This window comes from Jaculus jaculus, chromosome 23 (assembly GCF_020740685.1).
Source record: "Jaculus jaculus isolate mJacJac1 chromosome 23, mJacJac1.mat.Y.cur, whole genome shotgun sequence".
NCBI lineage: Eukaryota > Metazoa > Chordata > Mammalia > Rodentia > Dipodidae > Jaculus > Jaculus jaculus.
In genome coordinates, this window is record NC_059124.1 from 1,645,073 (window position 1) to 1,665,188 (window position 20,116).

The 20,116-nt window shown below is 44.9% G+C and overlaps 1 protein-coding gene across 1 annotated transcript in view; it reads right to left on the reverse strand.

The window, feature by feature from the left end:
- The window catches only part of Gucy2c (guanylate cyclase 2C), a 92,127-nt gene extending 77,551 nt beyond the window's left edge, over window positions 1-14,576 (reverse strand). Inside the window, exons 1-2 of the mRNA XM_004671850.2 lie at window positions 14,360-14,576; window positions 1,750-1,862 (exon numbers count right to left, since the gene is read on the reverse strand). Of these exons, the coding sequence (XP_004671907.1) occupies window positions 1,750-1,862; window positions 14,360-14,576 (330 nt within the window). The remainder of the gene's footprint in view (window positions 1-1,749; window positions 1,863-14,359) is intronic.
- Between the last annotated feature and the right edge of the window lie 5,540 nt (window positions 14,577-20,116).

A 20,116-nucleotide genomic window follows, 5' to 3' on the forward strand; every position in this document is an offset into this window, starting at 1 on the left:
CAAGCAAGCATCGTTAACTGCTGAGCTATTGCCCCATCTCTGACTTAAATTTGTTCAGCTATTTGTGCCCTTTTGAAATTTATTCAGAGGTTTCTTTTTGTCCTCTTTGATTTTTTTTTTTTTTAATTTGTTTCCTTTTAAGGTAGGGTTTCACTCTAATCCAAGCTGACCTGGAATTCACTCTGTATTCTCAGGGTGGCCTCAAACTCAAAGTGATTCTCCTACCTCTGCCCTCCTAGTGCTGGGATTAAAGTCATGAGTCATCACACTCCACAATTTCTTTGAACATATTTATAACCATTCCTTTTAATTAGTTGCCTGAAATTTCATCAATTTCCCTCCAATTGGGGGCCATTACAATAGGCTTGGTCATGTTACCTTGGGTTTTCATATTTCTTCTGTTATTGCTTGGGACTTGTATATCTGGAATTAGGTCATTGGTTGAATTTCGCAATTTATTTAAGTTTTTTTTCCCCAGTGGAAGTGTTTATAATGTTCAGGAGGAACTAAGTCGGAGCAGAGTTGACGTGGCCTTCTCATTTACTAGATTGGGTTCAGGCTGAGCACCAGACTTGATCCCCATGATTCCCCTGAGAATAGAATATTGTTCCCAACGGTTCTAATTCAATGTTGTTCACACCCTGGAAAGTCCTGTCCTTGCCTCTGGGTCTTCCTTGTGGAATAGGTTTCAGATACTAGTGAGGTCCATGGTCAGCACATCACATATTCTGGCCTCACCCCTGAGCAACCCTTTAGGTCTGTTTTGTGTTTTTTGAGATATAATCTTGTTAAGTATTCCAGTCTGGCCTAGAACTCTTGTTAATCATCCTGCTTCAGGCTTCTGACTGCTGGGATTATAGTGTGAGCCACCACACCTGGCTGGAGTTAGGACTTTATCATTAGGTTTCAGAATCTACTTTCAAGCAGTCAATCTGTGACTTGACATAGTATGATAACTTGAAATATATTTCTGGTGTGGGTCTTGCATGCCCATGCACAATAAGCATATATGGTCACACGAGAAACACACAGGCAAAAAACAGTCAATTTAATATAAAATAATTGCCCTCTGTACCACTGACTGTGCACAGATGAAACACCGCAAAGACTCTTCCTATCTTTCTGGGCTCCTGGAGGGCCCTTGCCACTGGGGGAATTTATGGGATAAAGCCAGGCGACTCTGCTTTCAAATCACACAGCTCTATGGCTCAGATAGCATAGATACTTTACAAACAGGTGCCATGTTCCACACTGTGATCATCTCCAGCTGAGGGAGTGTGTGACACACCCATGAAAGCAGATGCTGGGGCTGGAGAGATGGCTCAGTGGTTAAAGTACTTGTCTGCAAAGCTTAACAACCTGGGTTCCATTCTCCAGGACCCACGTAAAGCCAGGTGCACAAGGTGGCACACATGTCTGGAGTTTGTTGCAGTGGTTAGAGGCCCTGGTGCACCCATTCCCTCTCTCACTTACTCCTTTCTTTCATAAATAAATAAAAAATATATGTTTTAATATTCATTATACTTTTATTTATTTATGAGAGAAAGGCAGAAGAGAGAGAGAGAAGAAAGAATGGGTATACCAGGGACTCCAGTTGCTGCAAATGAACTCCAGCCACATGAGCCACATTGTGCATCTGGCTTATGTGGGTCCTAGGGAAGAGAATCTAGGTCCTTAGGCCTTACAGACAAGTGCCTTAACCGCAAAGCCATCTCTCCAGCCATATATGTATTTAAAGCAGATACTTACTGCAATTTCCCTGAGCAGGTCGAGGCCTTCGCAGGTGCTGCTTCGGCAGTCACCTGAGTTATGAATCAAGCCATCTGAGTAGATGAAAGTTGCATTCACAGTCACATTTATGCCTATTATCCAGAAATGAGGAAAAACAGAAAATGAGCATTATGTTTCCATAATTAAACCACCTCTGAGATTTATTTATTGCTAACTGATCTGGATTAAAAATGGATATTCTTTTGTTGTGTGTTTTTTTGAGGAAAGGTCTCTCTCTAGCCCAGGCTGACCTGGAATTCACTATGGAGTCTCAGGGTAGCCTCAAACTCATGGTGATTCTCCTGCCTCTGCCTCCCTAGTTCTGGGATTAAAGGTGTGCACCACCACACCTGGCCTGGATATTCATGTTTTTAGGCCTCAGATTATTTGAATTCTGAGTCCTTTTTTTTTAATACCATTCATTTCTTTCCCCCTCCTTGTTCGTTTCCTTCCTCCCTTCTTTCCCTTCTCCTTTAAAAAAAAAATGTATTTTATTTATCTATAAGCAGAAAGGGGAGAGAGAGAGAGAGAATGGGCACGCCAGGACCTCTTGTCACTGCAAATGAACTCCAGACACATGCACCATTTTGCCCATCTGGGTTTACATGGGTACTGGGGAATCAAACCTAGGCCATCAAGCTTTGCAAGCAAGTGTCTTTAATAGCTGAGCCATTTCCTCAATCCCTACCTTTCTCTTTTACTCTTGTTCTAGAGGTATAATTTACCCACTAGAGAAGTCATCAATTATAAGAGTACGATTTGATAATTTTGAATAGATATATAGTCATGAAATAATCACTACAGTACAGTTTTACAGTACAGGCTGAGAAGATTGTTAAAAAGGTTTGCTGCTTAGGCATGAAGACCCGAGTTTAAATCCCCGTAACCCATGTGAATGTCAGGTGTGGGGCACTGCACCTGTAGTCTTGACACTCAGGAGATGGAGGCGGGTGCATCCCCAGGGCAAGCTGGCTAGCTAGACCAGCCAGACTGGTGAGGTCAGGGTCCAGCAAAAGAGTCTGTCTCCATAAATAATGTGAGAGATTGAGGAAGACAATAATGTTGACCGCTGACCTCCACATGTGCACACATGTGATGGTGTTCCCATATCTACATGCATGTATGCCATTCACACACAAACCAGATACTGTCATGTACTTTTCATGGTCCTAGATCCAGAAAGGTTCCAGCATGGGGCTGGGAAGTGTTAGGAAAGCAGACATGGATGTTAACACAACCTGCTCATCCATGTCTCCAAAATGCAGACTGGCGGGGCTGCTAAAGTGTAGGAGGTAGTCATCTCTGCTTTCTGAACTTCACTGATCCAGCCGGTCATATTCATACTGAATCACTACAGTGTCTATGAGGTGGTCTTCCCTGGTCTCTGAGCGTCACTCATCCAGCCGGTCATATTCATGTTGAATCACTACAGTGTCTATGAGGTGGTCTTCCCTGGTCTCTGAGCGTCACTCATCCAGCCGGTCATATTCATGTTGAATCACTACAGCGTCTATGAGGTGGTCTTCCCTGGTCTCTGAGTGTCACTCATCCAGCCGGTCATATTCATGTTGAATCACTACAGCATCTATGAGGTGGTCTTCCCTGGTCTCTGAGCGTCACTCATCCAGCCGGTCATATTCATGTTGAATCACTACAGCATCTGTGAGGTGGTCTTCCCTGGTCTTTGAGCGTCACTCATCCAGCCGGTCATATTCATGTTGAATCACTACAGCATCTATGAGGTGGTCTTCCCTAGTCTCTGAGCGTCACTCATCCAGCCGGTCATATTCATGTTGAATCACTACAGCATCTATGAGGTGGTCTTCCCTGGTCTCTGAGCGTCACTCATCCAGCCGGTCATATTCATGTTGAATCACTACAGCGTCTGTGAGGTGGTCTTCCCTGGTCTTTGAGCGTCACTCATCCAGCCGGTCATATTCATGTTGAATCACTACAGCATCTATGAGGTGGTCTTCCCTGGTCTCTGAGCGTCACTCATCCAGCCGGTCATATTCATGTTGAATCACTACAGCATCTATGAGGTGGTCTTCCCTGGTCTCTGAGCGTCACTCATCCAGCCGGTCATATTCATGTTGAATCACTACAGCGTCTATGAGGTGGTCTTCCCTGGTCTCTGAGCGTCACTCATCCAGCCGGTCATATTCATGTTGAATCACTACAGCATCTATGAGGTGGTCTTCCCTGGTCTCTGAGCGTCACTCATCCAGCCGGTCATATTCATGTTGAATCACTACAGCATCTATGAGGTGGTCTTCCCTGGTCTCTGAGCGTCACTCATCCAGCCGGTCATATTCATGTTGAATCACTACAGCGTCTGTGAGGTGGTCTTCCCTGGTCTTTGAGCGTCACTCATCCAGCCGGTCATATTCATGTTGAATCACTACAGCATCTATGAGGTGGTCTTCCCTGGTCTCTGAGCGTCACTCATCCAGCCGGTCATATTCATGTTGAATCACTACAGCATCTATGAGGTGGTCTTCCCTGCTCTCTGAGTGTCACTCATCCAGCCGGTCATATTCATGTTGAATCACTACAGCGTCTATGAGGTGGTCTTCCCTGGTCTCTGAGCGTCACTCATCCAGCCGGTCATATTCATGTTGAATCACTACAGCATCTATGAGGTGGTCTTCCCTGGTCTCTGAGCGTCACTCATCCAGCCGGTCATATTCATGTTGAATCACTACAGCGTCTGTGAGGTGGTCTTCCCTGGTCTCTGAGCGTCACTCATCCAGCCGGTCATATTCATGTTGAATCACTACAGCGTCTATGAGGTGGTCTTCCCTGGTCTCTGAGCGTCACTCATCCAGCCGGTCATATTCATGTTGAATCACTACAGCATCTATGAGGTGGTCTTCCCTGGTCTCTGAGCGTCACTCATCCAGCCGGTCATATTCATGTTGAATCACTACAGCGTCTGTGAGGTGGTCTTCCCTGGTCTCTGAGCGTCACTCATCCAGCCGGTCATATTCATGTTGAATCACTACAGCGTCTGTGAGGTGGTCTTCCCTGGTCTCTGAGCGTCACTCATCCAGCCGGTCATATTCATACTGAATCACTACAGCGTCTATGAGATGGTCTTCCCTGGTCTCTGAGCGTCACTCATCCAGCCGGTCATATTCATGTTGAATCACTACAGCGTCTGTGAGGTGGTCTTCCCTGCTCTCTGAGCGTCACTCATCCAGCCGGTCATATTAATGTTGAATCACTACAGCGTCTGTGAGGTGGTCTTCCCTGGTCTTTGAGCGTCACTCATCCAGCTGGTCATATTCATGTTGAATCTCTACAGCGTCTATGAGGTGGTCTTCCCTAGTCTCTGAGCGTCACTCATCCAGCTGGTCATATTCATGTTGAATCACTACAGCGTCTATGAGGTGGTCTTCCCTGGTCTCTGAGCGTCACTCATCCAGCCGGTCATATTCATGTTGAATCACTACAGCGTCTATGAGGTGGTCTTCCCTGCTCTCTGAGCGTCACTCATCCAGCCGGTCATATTCATTTTGAATCACTACAGCGTCTATGAGGTGGTCTTCCCTAGTCTCTGAGCGTCACTCATCCAGCCGGTCATATTCATGTTGAATCACTACAGTGTCTGTGAGGTGGTCTTCCCTGCTCTCTGAGCGTCACTCATCCACCCAGTCATATTTATTATGTCACTGCTATAGGCTGGCCGTTCTTCTGTGAACTCATATACAGTTTTGAATAAAAATTCCCTGGTTCCATGAGGCTTACATTTCCTCTGGGAGATTACACGTAATGATGCTGTTTGTTATAGGGTAATTGTGTACCCTTAGTTTTCAGGTGGGCAGGACCTGGGAGATAGGAGAAAAAGAGCCATGCAGGTTTATGGTTTCCAGTTAGGGGAAAGACAGAAACCAAAACAATCCAGAGCATGGATCATACTTGGCACGGGGCTCCTGCTCAGTGAACGAGGGGTGGTCTGGATACAGGATAGTGATACAGGGGTCATGGCCTTGGAGGTCCCGGTGAGGACATTCATTTCATTGTGGGATGGGATACCTTTGGAAGATTTTAGAGGTGAAATGAAATTATCTGGCTATCATTTTTGCATGTTTCTCTAGATTCTGATGCCAAGAATCAATTGTGGATGGCAAGTAGAGAGAATGGTCAGGAGACTGTGGTTTTTTTGGAGTGGGGGAAGGGGAAATGCCTCTGGTCATGTTCTCAGGGTCTCCAGTGGAATGGGTCAGGAATGAAGGAAAAGCTGATATCAACACCTGATGTACCCATACAAAATATGTTATTAATAATAATAATAAAAAAAGTAGGTTAGGGCTGGAAAGATGGCTAAGCAGTTAAGGCACTTGCCTGCAAAGCCAAAGAACCCCAGCATCCATTTAAGCCAGATGCATAAGATGGGGCATCTGGAGTTTTTTTGCAATAGCCAAAGGCTCTGCCACCACCATTCTCTATCTGTCTCTTTCTCTTTCTCAAATAAGTAAACACATAATAAAATTAAATTTTAAAATGTAGTGTGGAACAAACTAGTGCCAACAAAGGGGGAGAAATGACTGCATTTTGAAGATATTTTGAGTGCAAAGCCAATGAGAAATGGTTGATGGATACTGCATGAGAAAAAAGGGACTCCTGTTGACAAGGATAGGGAAGACTGTGGGAGGAACTAGTTTGTCATATGGTGTTGATAAAAGGATCAAAAGTTCAAGTGGACAAACTGCCCTTTAAGCACTTTTAAAATTCCCCACCCCTCCTCTCTCTCTCTCCCCATACACACACACACACACACACACACACACACACACACACACACACATATATGTAATATATAATATATACATATAGGTACATATTTGGTTTTTCAAGGTAGGATCTCACTCTAGCCCAGGCTGACCTGGAATTCACTATGTAGTATCAGAGTGCCCAGAACTCACAGTGATCAACCTAGCTATGCCTCCCGAGTGCTAGGATTAAGGAATGTGCCAACACGCCTGGTTTATACCCATATATTAATGTTACTCTCACTTTTGGTTACAGAAGCTTCTCATTTCAGATGGTGAAATGAAGCAACAGTGGAGTGTTCAGCACTGAGACATCTCTGTCACACCCTTCAAGGCTCAGAGTCCATTGCAGAAGAGGTGGCAGAAAGAATGTAAGAGCCAAAGGAAGGGTAGGACTCTTTACAATGAGCTCCCCCCAGACACCAAATGGCCTGGATCTCCATGACCTCACAGTGCCTGACACTACCTACACAAGACCATCATAAGAGGAGGAAAAGATCATGACATCAAAATAAAAGAGAGACGGATTGAGAGAGGAGGGGATTCAATGGAGGGTAGATTTGAGAAGGGGGAATGGGAGTGGAGGGGAGGTAATTATCATAATTTTATTATCTATTCTTATGGAATATGTCAATAAAAAGTTAAAAACAAGCCCAAGTTGAAAGCCAGGCACTATGGGAGTTCAAGGCTACATAATGAGTTAAAGGCCAGCTTGTGCTACATAAGAACCTGTTTAAAAAAGAAAAACAAGCCAGGCCTGGTGGCCTTTAATATAGGCCTTTAATGCCAGCACTCAGGAGGCAGAGATAGGCCTTGAGTTCAAGGCAAGCCTGAGACTACATAGAGTGAGTGCCAGGTAAACCTGGATTAGAGTGAGACCCTACTTCAGGTAAAACCAACCGACCAACCAACCAACCAAAAAAACCCACATCTAAATGACAGCAAAACCCATCTCAGGCTGACCTCTTAGCTGCTCATTAGACTTCCCAATGGTGGTGACAAGTAAGGTTAAATATAGACATCAGGAACAGCTAGAAGAGTAAGTACATGTCTTGATTAAAGTGTCACTGGGCACGTCTGTTATGGGGGAAAACAACTGCTCTATAATTGGACTGGAGACCTGCTCTATGGGAGGGAATATATGCCTGGTACTGAAAACCTAATCAAAAGCCTATGGTGGGGGAGATCATGAGTATTAGGTGTGTAATACCTGCTCTTGTCTGGTTAAATGCATATACTATGCTCACCAAACTTCCCAGTAGGCACTACACTTAATGTTCATATTCATATACTAATGCTACTCTCACTTCTGGTTAGAGAAGCTTCTCTATTCATATGGCAGTGACCCAAAAGGCACCATAGTGCTGAGAAGATGTGACAGAGAAATGTTCACCACTGAAACATTTCTATCACACCTTCCAAGGCTCAGGATACATTGTGGAAGAGTTGGTGGGAAGAATGTAAGAGCCACAGGAAGGATAGGACTCCTTACAATGCACTCTTCCAGACACAAAATGGCCTGGATATCCATGACTTCAAAGTGCCTGATGCTACCTACACAAGACTCTCATAATAGGAGGAAAAGATGATGTCACCAAAATAAGAGACTAATTGACAGAGGGAGGGCATATGATGGAGGGTAGATTTGTGAGGGGGGAAATGGGGGAGAGAAGGGAATTATGATGGTTTATTGTCTATAAGTATGGAAGCTGTCAATAAAAAGGAAATACATATATATATATGGCACTCCCCCACCAAAAAAAAAGTGTCACTGGGGCCAGAGAGATTGTTTAGTGGTTGAGGTGCTTGCTTGCAAAGCCAAAGATCCCTGGTTTGATTCCCTAGGACCTATGTAAAGCCAGATGCAGAAGGTGGCACATGCATCTGGAGTTTGTTTGCAGTGCCTACAGACCCTGGTACACCCTCCTCTATCTGCTTCTCCTCTCTCTCTATCTCAAATAAATTAAAAAATATATTTTAAAAGTCACAAGGGGCTACATAAATGGCTCAGTGGTTAAGGCACTTGCCCACCAAGCCTAACGACCCAGGCTTGAGTTCCAGTACCCACACAGAGCCGGATGCACAAGGGGGCACATGCACTGGGAGTCTCTACCTACCTCTTTCTCTCTGTCTCCCACTATCTCTCAAAAAAATAAATAAAAATATTTTTTTCTTTAATTTTTATTTATTTCAGAGTGACAGACACAGAGAGAAAGACAGATAGAGGGAGAGAGAGAGAATGGGCGCGCCAGGGCTTCCAGCCTCTGCAAACGAACTCCAGACACATGCACCCCCTTGTGCATCTGGCTAACGTGGGACCTGGGGAACCGAGCCTCAGACCGGGGTCCTTAGGCTTCACAGGCAAGCGCTTATCCGCTAAGCCATCTCCCCAGCCCAATAAAAATATTTTTAAAGCATCACAAATTGAGCTCAAATTTATTCTCTTATAAGAAATTTGATGCCTCAGTTTTCTGGCACACAACCCGAGATGCAAAGCTGGGGCTCCACGCAAAAGCCTTGTTTACAATCGAGGATGAGATGTGAAGCACAGACGACAATGGTCTCACGCCGGCTCGGTTGTGACATCAGGTCCAGTCTCGCGCATGAGGGGAGGGTCTTGACCAGCTCAGCGGGTTACAGGGTTAACAGAACCTGTCGGTAGGTAAGACTGTGCTGTCTCAGGTCATTCTGCTGAACCCCAAACATGAGCCCATCTCTCTCAAGCGTTCAAGATGTACAATGACGCGCGTGTGGGAAGGCACATGGATAGCTCAGGAAGTGTCTGTGTGTCCATGTGGTTCTTGGAGGCCACAGTCACACTTCTGAGGTGACTTGAAGATGGTTACTGGGTTGATTATTATCTATTTATCATTAGGAAGATGCCACTACGGTCTGTTTCCTTCCTCAGTGGACGGGGAAAGAGATGATGTAGCATCACAAAGTCTCTGGGAAAGAAAATCCCTGCTGTGTCTTACACAGTTGTCTTCTTACTCAAAGTAATTAGGGATGATCACTAAGACAACGTCACTCAGTTAGTACATGGCAGAGCACGAATTCAAATTCAGGTTGCATGAAGTCAAACACCAAGACTTTAAGGAGCATGCTTCACTCATTATTTATTTCATAAATGGGCAATGTGCTCACAGTATCAGTGGCAATGTTGCAAACAACATCGGGTGCTCACTCACCATATGGGGCACACACTCAGTGAAGGAAACACGAATGTTCTCAGGGAATCTGTGCTATCCACACGAGCTAACCACCACTTATCCTGGTTTTATAGGTCAGGAAACCGAGGTTCAGGAAATTTAGTAATTTGCTTCAGGTTCCATGGACAGTCAGGAATATGAATCAAAATCTGTCAGAATCCAAATAATGGCCAGCTGGTGCCAATGTCCCACTGCCCTGTCTTAATGAAAAAATGTAGCCTAAAGCCAGGCATGGTGGCATGTGCCTTTAATCCCAGCACTTGGGAGGCAGAGGTAGGAGGATTGCCATGAGTCTGAGGCCACCCTGAGACTACATAGTGAATTCCACGTCAGCCTGGGCTAGAGCAAGACCCTACCTTGAAAAGCAAGCAAACAAACAAAAAGAAAGAAAAAAAATGTAGCCTATGCTGGGTAAAGATTTTACCATGTGGCCAAATGAGCCATCGGGTGCAACAGTGGCATATCTGTCACAGTGGAAACCAAGTGCCCTCTAATTGAACTGGAGGCCTGCTCCATGGGAGGGATATATCCCTGATACTGAGAACTTAAAACAGGGGTAGTCATGAGTCCTGGGGAAGTAACGTCTGCTGCTGTCTGGCTAAATGTATATACTATGCTTATCAAAGTGCCCAGTAAACACTTCTCTTAATGTTCATACCCTTATATTAATGCTACTCTCACTTTTGATAGAGAATCTTCTCTTTTAGGATGGCAGTGACCTTGGGATGCCTCAGAAGGCATCATGGTGCTGGAAAGAAGTGACGGGAGTGCTCAGCACTGCAATATCTCTATCACACCTTCCAAGTCTCAGGGTCCATTGCGGAAGAGGTGGCGGAAACAATTTAAAAGCCAAAGGAAGGGTAGGACTCCTTACAATGTGCTCCCTCCACACACAAAATGGCCTGGATATCCATGACCTCACAGTGCCTGATACTACCTACACAAGACCATCATAATGGGAGGAAAATATCATGACATCAAAAAGAGAGACTGATTAAGAGGGGGAGGGGATATGATGGGGAATGCAGTTTCAATGGAGAAAGTGGTGGAGAGAGGGCATTACTATGGGATATTTTTTATAATCATGGAAGTTGTTAATGAAAAAAATGAAAAAAAAAAGATTTTACCATGCAATATGATACACTTTTTGAAATCAGACAGAAATGGCTTTAAATCTCATTTATGCAGATAACCTGTATGACCTTAACAGACTTATTAAACTTCTACTGTGAAACCAGTGTCCACCACCTCAACTCCATGGGGCTGTGGTGACTACATAACAAAAGAACCCAGAATGTATCTAAATCTCACAGGTACTCAAGAAACAGTGCAACTGTGCAGGCTCAGAGAGATGGAGTGACCTAGCACCCAGGTCACAGAGACAGAACCTCAATCCAGGTCTTTTTTTTTTTTTTTTAAATGAGAGAGAGCAAGAGAGTGAGAAAGAGTCAGTGTGCTAAGACCTCTAGTCACTGCAACCAAACTCCAGACTCATGTGTCACCTGTACACATGTGCAAACTTGCACATTTTTGTTACCTTGTGCATCTGGCTTACGTGGAATTTGGAGAGTTGTACATGGGTCCTTAGGCTTCTCAGGCAAGCTCCTTAACCACTAAGCCATCTCTCTGGCCCCTAGTTCTCAGTTTTTTAAAAAATTTTTATTTATTTATTTGAGAGTGACAGACAGAAAAGGAGGCAGAGAGAGAGAGGAGAATGGGCATGCCAGGGCTTCTAGCCAGATGTGTGCAGCCCCTTGTGTATCTGGCTAATGTGGGCCCTGGGGAATCGAGCCTCAAACCGGGGTCTTTAGGCTTCACCGGCAAGTGCTTAACTACTAAGCCATCTCTCCAGCACAAGTTGTTGGTTTTTAAAAACCAGTGTTCTTTCCACTAGGCAACACTGCCTTGGTGTATGAGGGAATTGTATGAAATGACCTCCTAGTTCCATTGTACCTTAGATCAAACTCATTCATTTCTATGGGAATCTAGTTTCAGACATATGAAGAGGTGACTATGCACAAAGTAGTCAATCATATTTGAATTGTGGATCTCACTTCCCTAGATTTTATTTCATTTATTTATTTTTTGCTTTGAGTTAAGGTCTCAATTTAACCCAGGCTGACCTGGAATTTACCATGTACCCTCAAGATGGCCTCAAACTCTTGGCGATCCTCCCACCTCTGCCTCCTGAGTGCTGGGATTAAAGGCATGCACCACCACAACCAGCTTAAAATTTATTTTATGAGAGAGAGAGAATGGGAATTGTTCAGCCACTGTAAACAAACTCCAGATGCATGTGCACCTTGTGCATCTGGCTTATATGGATCCTGGGGATTCAAACCCAGTTCCTTTGGCTTTGCAAGCAAGAGCCTTAACCACTAAGCCATCTCTGCAACCCTCCCTAGATTTTAAATTGAGAAAATTAAGACAAGGCATCTTTAAGATCCAAAATAAGCATTAATATGTATCAAATATTCACAGGCTCAGTAATTTTACTAGTGGTAATGTAGTCTCAGGGAATTGAGAAGAACTACATACAAGAAAATGTTCATTGTAACATTATAAAAGTAACCCCAAGAAATTACAAACAATAGATATTCTCCCATAGGGAAATTTCAGACTTGTACTGTGTGCATTCATATGAGGTATTGATTTGTGCACGGTCTGTACTCATACATGTTATCTATACACTCATGATATGATGAGGAGAACTGTGAAGCCAGGAGAAAGTCACTTGTGCAATAATGTGAAGTGACACTGAAATAAGCAAAACCGTTTCCATGCCATAGTAATCACGAGTTGTGGTCCCCAAACTGTCTCTATGCCCTAGTGATTGCCAGGTGTCCCCCAGACTACATCTATGACAGATGAGTCACCAGCTGTGTCCCCCAAACTGTCTCTATGCCATAGTGACCACCAGCCATGGTCCCTACGCAGTCCCTATGACATGATCCCAAACAATCTCTATAACATATGAACCATGATCCCAAACAATCTCTATAACATATGGATTACCAGCTGTATTCCAAAACTGCCCCTATGACATATGGATCACCAACTGTGACCCCCAAACTGTCTCTATGATATACAGATCACCGGCCATCCTCCCCAAATTGTCACTATGCCATACAGATCACCAGCCGTGTACCCAAACTGTCACTATGCCATACAGATCACCAGCCATGTACCCAAATTGTCACTATGCCATACAGATCACCACCTGTGTACCCAAACTGTCACTATGCCATACAGATCACCAGCCGTGTACCCAAATTGTCACTATGCCATACAGGTCACCAGCCGTGTACCCAAACTGTCACTATGCCATACAGATCACCAGCCGTGTACCCAAACTGTCACTATGCCATACAGATCACCAGCCGTGTACCCAAACTGTCACTATGCCATACAGATCACCAGCCGTGTACCCAAACTGTCACTATGCCATACAGATCACCAGCCGTGTACCCAAACTGTCACTATGCCATACAGATCACCAGCCGTGTACCCAAACTGTCACTATGCCATACAGATCACCAGCCGTGTACCCAAACTGTCACTATGCCATACAGATCACCAGCCGTGTACCCAAACTGTCACTATGCCATACAGATCACCAGCCGTGTACCCAAACTGTCACTATGCCATACAGATCACCAGCCGTGTACCCAAACTGTCACTATGCCATACAGATCACCAGCCGTGTACCCAAACTGTCACTATGCCATACAGATCACCAGCCGTGTACCCAAACTGTCACTATGCCATACAGATCACCAGCCGTGTACCCAAACTGTCACTATGCCATACAGATCACCAGCCGTGTACCCAAACTGTCACTATGCCATACAGATCACCAGCCGTGTACCCAAACTGTCACTATGCCATACAGATCACCAGCCGTGTACCCAAACTGTCACTATGCCATACAGATCACCAGCCGTGTACCCAAATTGTCACTATGCCATACAGATCACCAGCTGTATCACCAACCTGTCTCTATGCCATAGTGCTGGCCAGCCATGCCCCTAAACCAAGAAGCAGTTCCTTGGTGGTAGGAAGTTATCATGGGCCTACGTTTTCTCTTTCCATATTTTGTGTCATGTTATAAGTTGATTATTTCTAATAAAAAGACACAGGGAAAAGACAGTCCTCATTTGATTGCAAATTCATTATACTGATTATGTCAGAATGTGATCACCATGTGAGACGTGAAGAGTAGCTGAGTGTTTTTCCCTTGCTTCAGTTTCTTGAGCAGTCACCCTGGAAATCTCAGCTCCACATCAAGTCTTGCCTCTCAGCTCCAGAAGAGAGCTGAGGCATCTCTAAAACTGGGCAACACAACCAGTTTTCACTGAGCTATTTCACTACTGCCAATGCTTTGTATGTCCTGGCTCAAAAGCCACCACTTTGGCAGAGCAGGGTGGACTTAAGGACACAAGAGTCAGGTTGTAACCCCCTCCTTAAGAGGGAAATAGACAAGGGTTTCAGACAGGCTTTAGAGAAGCATTGGTGACCAGGCAAAGCCCACAAGGTCTCTGCTTAGTAAGAGAACTTTGTCCCCAGGGCTGGTAACAGGGGAGGATTCCATGAACACACTCTTACCAGCTTCTTGCAGACGTGCTCTTACTATATCCAGTCCTTCATTCACTGCTTCTTTCAAGTTATCCAGAGGTTCTGGGAAGGCTGAATTGTTCATCATCAGGACGCTGATCTCGTAGCTGCCATTGAGGCAATTCTGCCTGACCTGGGAGGCCCAGAAGGTCAGCCCAGGCTGGGAGAGCAGTGACCACAAAGCCAAGCCCAGAAGTAGCGTCTTCATGACCTGGCTCCCCCAGGCACCATGCTCCCTGGGATGGCTTGCTTTGCCCTGGCTTGTAGGGATGCAGTAACTCCTGCTGGACAGCCCCTAGCAGAGCCTCTTGGGCCTTTCTTCCCCACACTCCTTTCCGTTCTTTTCCCACTGGTCACATGGGCTGTGGAGCCCCGCCTCCCTTGCCAGTAATTAACAGCTACATTATGGTAGGAGATAAACCAAAGTTCATTTGGTATGTTTGCGCATAGAAAGGTCAGAGCCATAAACTGAGAGATTACCAGAGCCTCACCCAATAAAAATACACCAATTTGTGACACATCACTGGGAAGAGGAAAAAGAGGAAGAGAGCAGTGTATTTTACATGGGAAGCTTTATGAAATGGAGAATCAAGGTCAAAGGGCTTGTGGAAAGCACAGGTGCATGAGTGGTCAGCTTTAGTGTACATGAAAATGGAACCCTTAAGTAGGGCAGACCTGGGTTCAAGTCATCCTGTCACTGTCATTTAGTGTGATTTCACTGTGTGGTGGACATGGACAGGGCCCTGGAAATGTGGTTATGGATGCTGTGGATATGGTAATGTCTCTGAGGACCATGCATTCATTCTGAAAAGCAAGTCAGCCATGGGATAAGGTGCAGAAAGGTTTTTAAAAATACTTTTTTCATCTTTTTAAATTTTGTTTTTATTTATCTATGAGAGAGAGAGAGGGAGGGAGGGAGAGACAGAGAGAATGGACATGCTAGGGCCTCTAACCACTGCAAACAAACTCCAGATGCTTATGCTTCTGGCTCATGTGTGTGTTCTGGGGAATGGAACCTGGGTTCTTAGGCTTTGCAAGCAAGTGACTAAATTACTAAGCCATCTCTTTAGCCCATGAAAATGTTTATTATATCCTAGAGTTTTAGGAAGAAGAGAAGGAGGGAGAGGGGTAAGAAGAAAGAAAGGCAGAGCTCTTGCATAGGGAGGCAAGAAGGGGTATGAGAAGCCCACCTTGAGACTCAGGTTGGGGATCTTATGAGCCCCATAGATGGGCAGCTGGGTTAGCCCATCTAGTCCTGATGTCAGGTGTCTGGGGTCAGGAGTTCTAGAAAAGGCCAATCTGCCCAGAAATTTACCCTTCTCATTATTATTTGATTTTTTTCCCTCCACTTAGAGTAAGAGAAACTATTTTCTTTTTTAATATTTTATTTTTTAGAGGGAAAGTGGAAGACAGAGAGAATGGGCATGCCAGGGCTTCTAGCCATTGAAAACAAGCCCCAGATGCACATGCCACTTTGTGCATCTGGCTTACATGGGTACTGAGGAATTAAACCTGGGGCCTTAGGCTTCACAATCAAGCACCTTAACCATGAAGCCTCTCTCCAGCCCAGAAGCTGTTATATTCAATAGTTGAGTACTTCTCTAGAGTCAGCCTTGTTTTCCAGTTCTTGGCTACTGTGAACTAATAAGAATCACAAATACAGTACAGTCTGATAATTCACATCCATTATTATTTGATTTATGGAATGTTTTAGAATACACTTCTTCTTTGACCAGGACTTAACATTTGTTAGGATAAGGCAAGGTAGCCAGTGTTATTCCATGCATGTTCCAGGAGGCATAATTCCTATAATTCATCCATACGGTCTATTCCAAGGTGTGTCCTGAAGAAGTCCAACTCCTTGTAGGTATTGAAGTGGTTCAAAAGGTCCCTAAAATGTCATTCAATTGACTTCTATTTTTTGATGTTTTATTTATTTATTAATTTACTTATTTGAGACAGAGGCAAAGAGAGAGAGAATGGGCACACCAGGGCCTCTAGCCATTGCAAACGAACTCTGGATGAATGTACTACCTTGTGCATCAGGCTTTACTTGGGTCCTGAGAAATTGAACCTGTCTTCTTTGGCTTTGCTGGCAATCACCTTAACTGCTAAGCCATCTCTCCAGCCTTCAACTGACCATGCAATACAAATTGTATCAATACTCTTCGGTTGGCCATTTCTATTTAAATTGGTTGAACTTACCTAGTGATTCACTTTTTTTTTTTTTTTTTTAGTTTTGGTTTTGTTTTTTGAGGTAGGGTCTCACTGTAGCCCAGGCTGACTTGGAGTTTACTCTGTAGTCTCAGGGTGGCCTCAAACTCACAGCAATCCTCCTTCCTTGGCCTCCCAAGTGCTGGGATTAAACCACACCTGGCTACATCTCTCTTTTTTTGTAAGATTGAAATTTCCATTATATAAAAAAAGAAACTTTTGTGAGGCCTGGGAACAGGAGAGCTTGCTGCACAAACATAAGGACCCAAATTTGATCCCCAGCCCCCACGTAAAAAGCTTCATGTGGTCACACACTGGTAGTGCCAACACTGAAGAGTAGGGGCAGAAACAAGAGGTCACTGGGGTTCTGGTCAGCCATTCTAATCGAAAAAGGCATGAGGGCTGCAGAGCTTGCGCGGTGGCCAAAGTGCTTACCTGCAAGGCCTAACAACCAGGGACTGATTCTCCAGGACCCACAGAGCCAGATGCACAAAGTGACGCATGCATCTAGAGTTTGCTTGCAGTGGAGGCCCTGGTGCACATGCATCTGGACACACATAAGCTTCCCCCACGTGCACACACTACACACACCAAAAAAGTATTTTTGTGAAAAGGTTGTAGTGCTAGTTAATGAACTCATTTTTCACCATTTTAAATTTAAAATATACAATTTGCCACAAATGGTGGTCAAGTCAATGTCATCAGTCATGGCACTACTTGATCCATCACACAGTGTCTCTTGGCTTCATTGCCCAACCTGTTTTTAAATCCAGATTCTCATCTCAAAACTTCTCAGGGGCATCTCACATCAGCCCAGGGAAGTGTAAAGTCAATGCATCCAAAGCTAGAAATTAGTGGTGTGTTGGCATATAATGGTGCATTGGCAGAGGGCACCCCAAAATTCCTGTATCAGTGAAGCAAGAATGGCTCAGCACCTCACTGGAAGGCAACAGAATCTCAATATGGCAGAAGAAAGTATCACATGATTCTTAATATACATGTACATTGCTAGACATATAGGCAGCAAACCAAGTTTGTGTGTGATAGTTTAAATTGACCTCCTGAAGAGGAAGGCATGGAGTGAACTTGCAAGGACAACTGCTGTCATCAGGGGCTTGAGGAGTCAGGAGGAGCTGGAGAAGTTCCTGTGGGGGGGGGGGGGGAGGAGCTGGGAGGCACACCATAAGGCTGTTTGGCCCAGTGAGCAGCGAGGCTGTTGCCTGAACTCACAGGGCTATCCTCACTCAGCCACATCTCGTGATTTTCCTCTAACAAGGTTCAACTTCTCAGATTCAGGCACAGGAAGGTGAGAGGCTAGGCTGTCCATGGGTGGAGAGTTTTCAAGTAGTTACAATGAAGGTATAATGGGTTTTAAAAAATTGGAAAATGTCGGGTCACAGAGATGGCTCAGGCTTAAGGCACTTGCATGCACAGCCTAGTGACCCAGATTTCATTCCCCCAGGACTCACATAAAGCCAGATGCACAAAGTGGCACATGCTTCTGGAGTTTGTTTACAGCAGCCAGAAGTCCTGGTGTGCCTATTCTCTCTCTTTCTCCTTGAAAATAAATAAACAAAAATATTTTGGAAAAAAAAATCAGAAAGAGCGATTGAAAAGGTAGGCTGTGAACACAAACTGAATGAGAAGCCAGGCGCTGATAGTCCACACCTATAATCCCAGCGCTTGGAAGGCTGAGGCAGAGAGATGTGAGTTCAAGACCAGCCTGGGATACAAAGCAGGACCCTGTCTCAAAATCAAAGCAGAGCTGGGGAGAAGGCTCAGTGGGTAAGAATGCCTGCTGCACAAACATGAGAGTCTGAGACAACGAGATTCACCCTGAGATTGATTTCCTAGCACTACATAAACAGCTGGGCATGGGCATGTATGCCTGTAATCAGACTTCCGTGTGGAGTGGAGGCTGAAAAATCACTTGTCTGACAGGACAGACGCCATCTCAAGGACCATGCAGAAGAGTGACAGAGGAGGATACTCGATGTGCATCTCTGGCCTTGCATGCCTGCACACAGGGCCTGTGCATCACATGTGCAACACACACACACACACGTACACACTATGCACACCATACCTACAAACACAAACCAATAAAAAGCCAACCAACCAACCAAACAACAACAACAACAAAACAAAAGCAAGCAAGCTACAACAACCACAGAAATTAGATGAGGAGAGAAGTGGGTGTGGGAAGGGAGTGAGAAGAGCCAGTGAAAAGATATCTGAAGGACTGGGACCAGGGCGGTATAAGCAGAGGCCAAAGAGGAGTCGCTGAAACAGTCACTGGATGGGCGTGCTGGAATTAGAGGGTAGATTTTTCTGTCAAGCTTTGCAAGCAAGTGCCTTTAAGTGCTGAGCCATCTCTCCAGCCCCACAGCTTATATTTTAAATGCATCTTTTTAAGTGTCAAAGCAGATTAGCATATAAAGGATGAATATGCACATATTAAAAAGCTAATCAGGCTGGGCATGGTGGCGCACGCCTTTAATCCCAGCACTCGGGAGGGAGGCAGATGTAGGAGGATCGCTGTGAATTCAAGGCCACCCTGAGACTACAGAGTTAATTCCAGGTCAGCCTGGACCAGAGTGAGGCCCTACCTCGAAAAACCAAAAAAATAAAAAATAAAATAAAAAGCTAATCAGGGCTGGAGAGATGGCTTAGCAGTTAAGGCACTTACTTGTGAAGCCTAAGGACGCATGTTTGACTCTGCAGATCCCACATAAGCCAGATGCACAAAGGTGAAGCAAATGCAAGGTTGCATATGCCCACTAGGTTGTGCAAGTATCTGGAGTTCAGTTGCAGTGGCTGAGGTCCTGGTATGCCAATTCTCTCTCTCTCTCTCTCTCTGTCTCTGAAAAAACAAAAGCTAACCAAAAGAAGACAGGTCTGGAGAGATGGCTCAGCAGTTAATGTACTTGCTTGCAAAGTCTAACAACCCAGGTTTGATTCCCCAGGACCCCCATAAAGCCATATATACAAAGTGGAGCATGCATCTAGAGTTCATTTGCAGCAGCTGGAGGCCCTAGCATGCTCATTCTGTCTGTCTGTCTCTCTACATCTCTCTGCAATTAAAATAATAATTTTTTTAAAAATGAAGACACATGTGCCCACATTCCAAATGCTTAAGATGTAGAAGATTGCTACAACCTTTGCACTCTTGTGCACTGCACCCGTATGACTTTACCTCCTTTTCCTTCTCAGATAGACAAGTGGTGAGGCAATAGTTCGTGCAGAGATAAACTATAGCAAGGCATTTGCTACTTGTGGCTTAATTGTTCCACAGGACAAAGGCAAGTGTTTGGATACAGGATGGGGAAGAAGGGAGATTGAGAAGGGAGGACAGCACGTGAGGAGAGAACGCTAGAGGAGACGGAACGCCAAAGAGGTGACGCTGTGGTCCTGTGGGCATGGTGGACGCTGAACATGGTGGGCTCAATCCTGGCCTCCTACAGGGAGCATGTGGACTGAGAGTTCAGAAGACTGAGGAGGGGGCTGCCATGATTATCTTAGAGGGATGGTGCA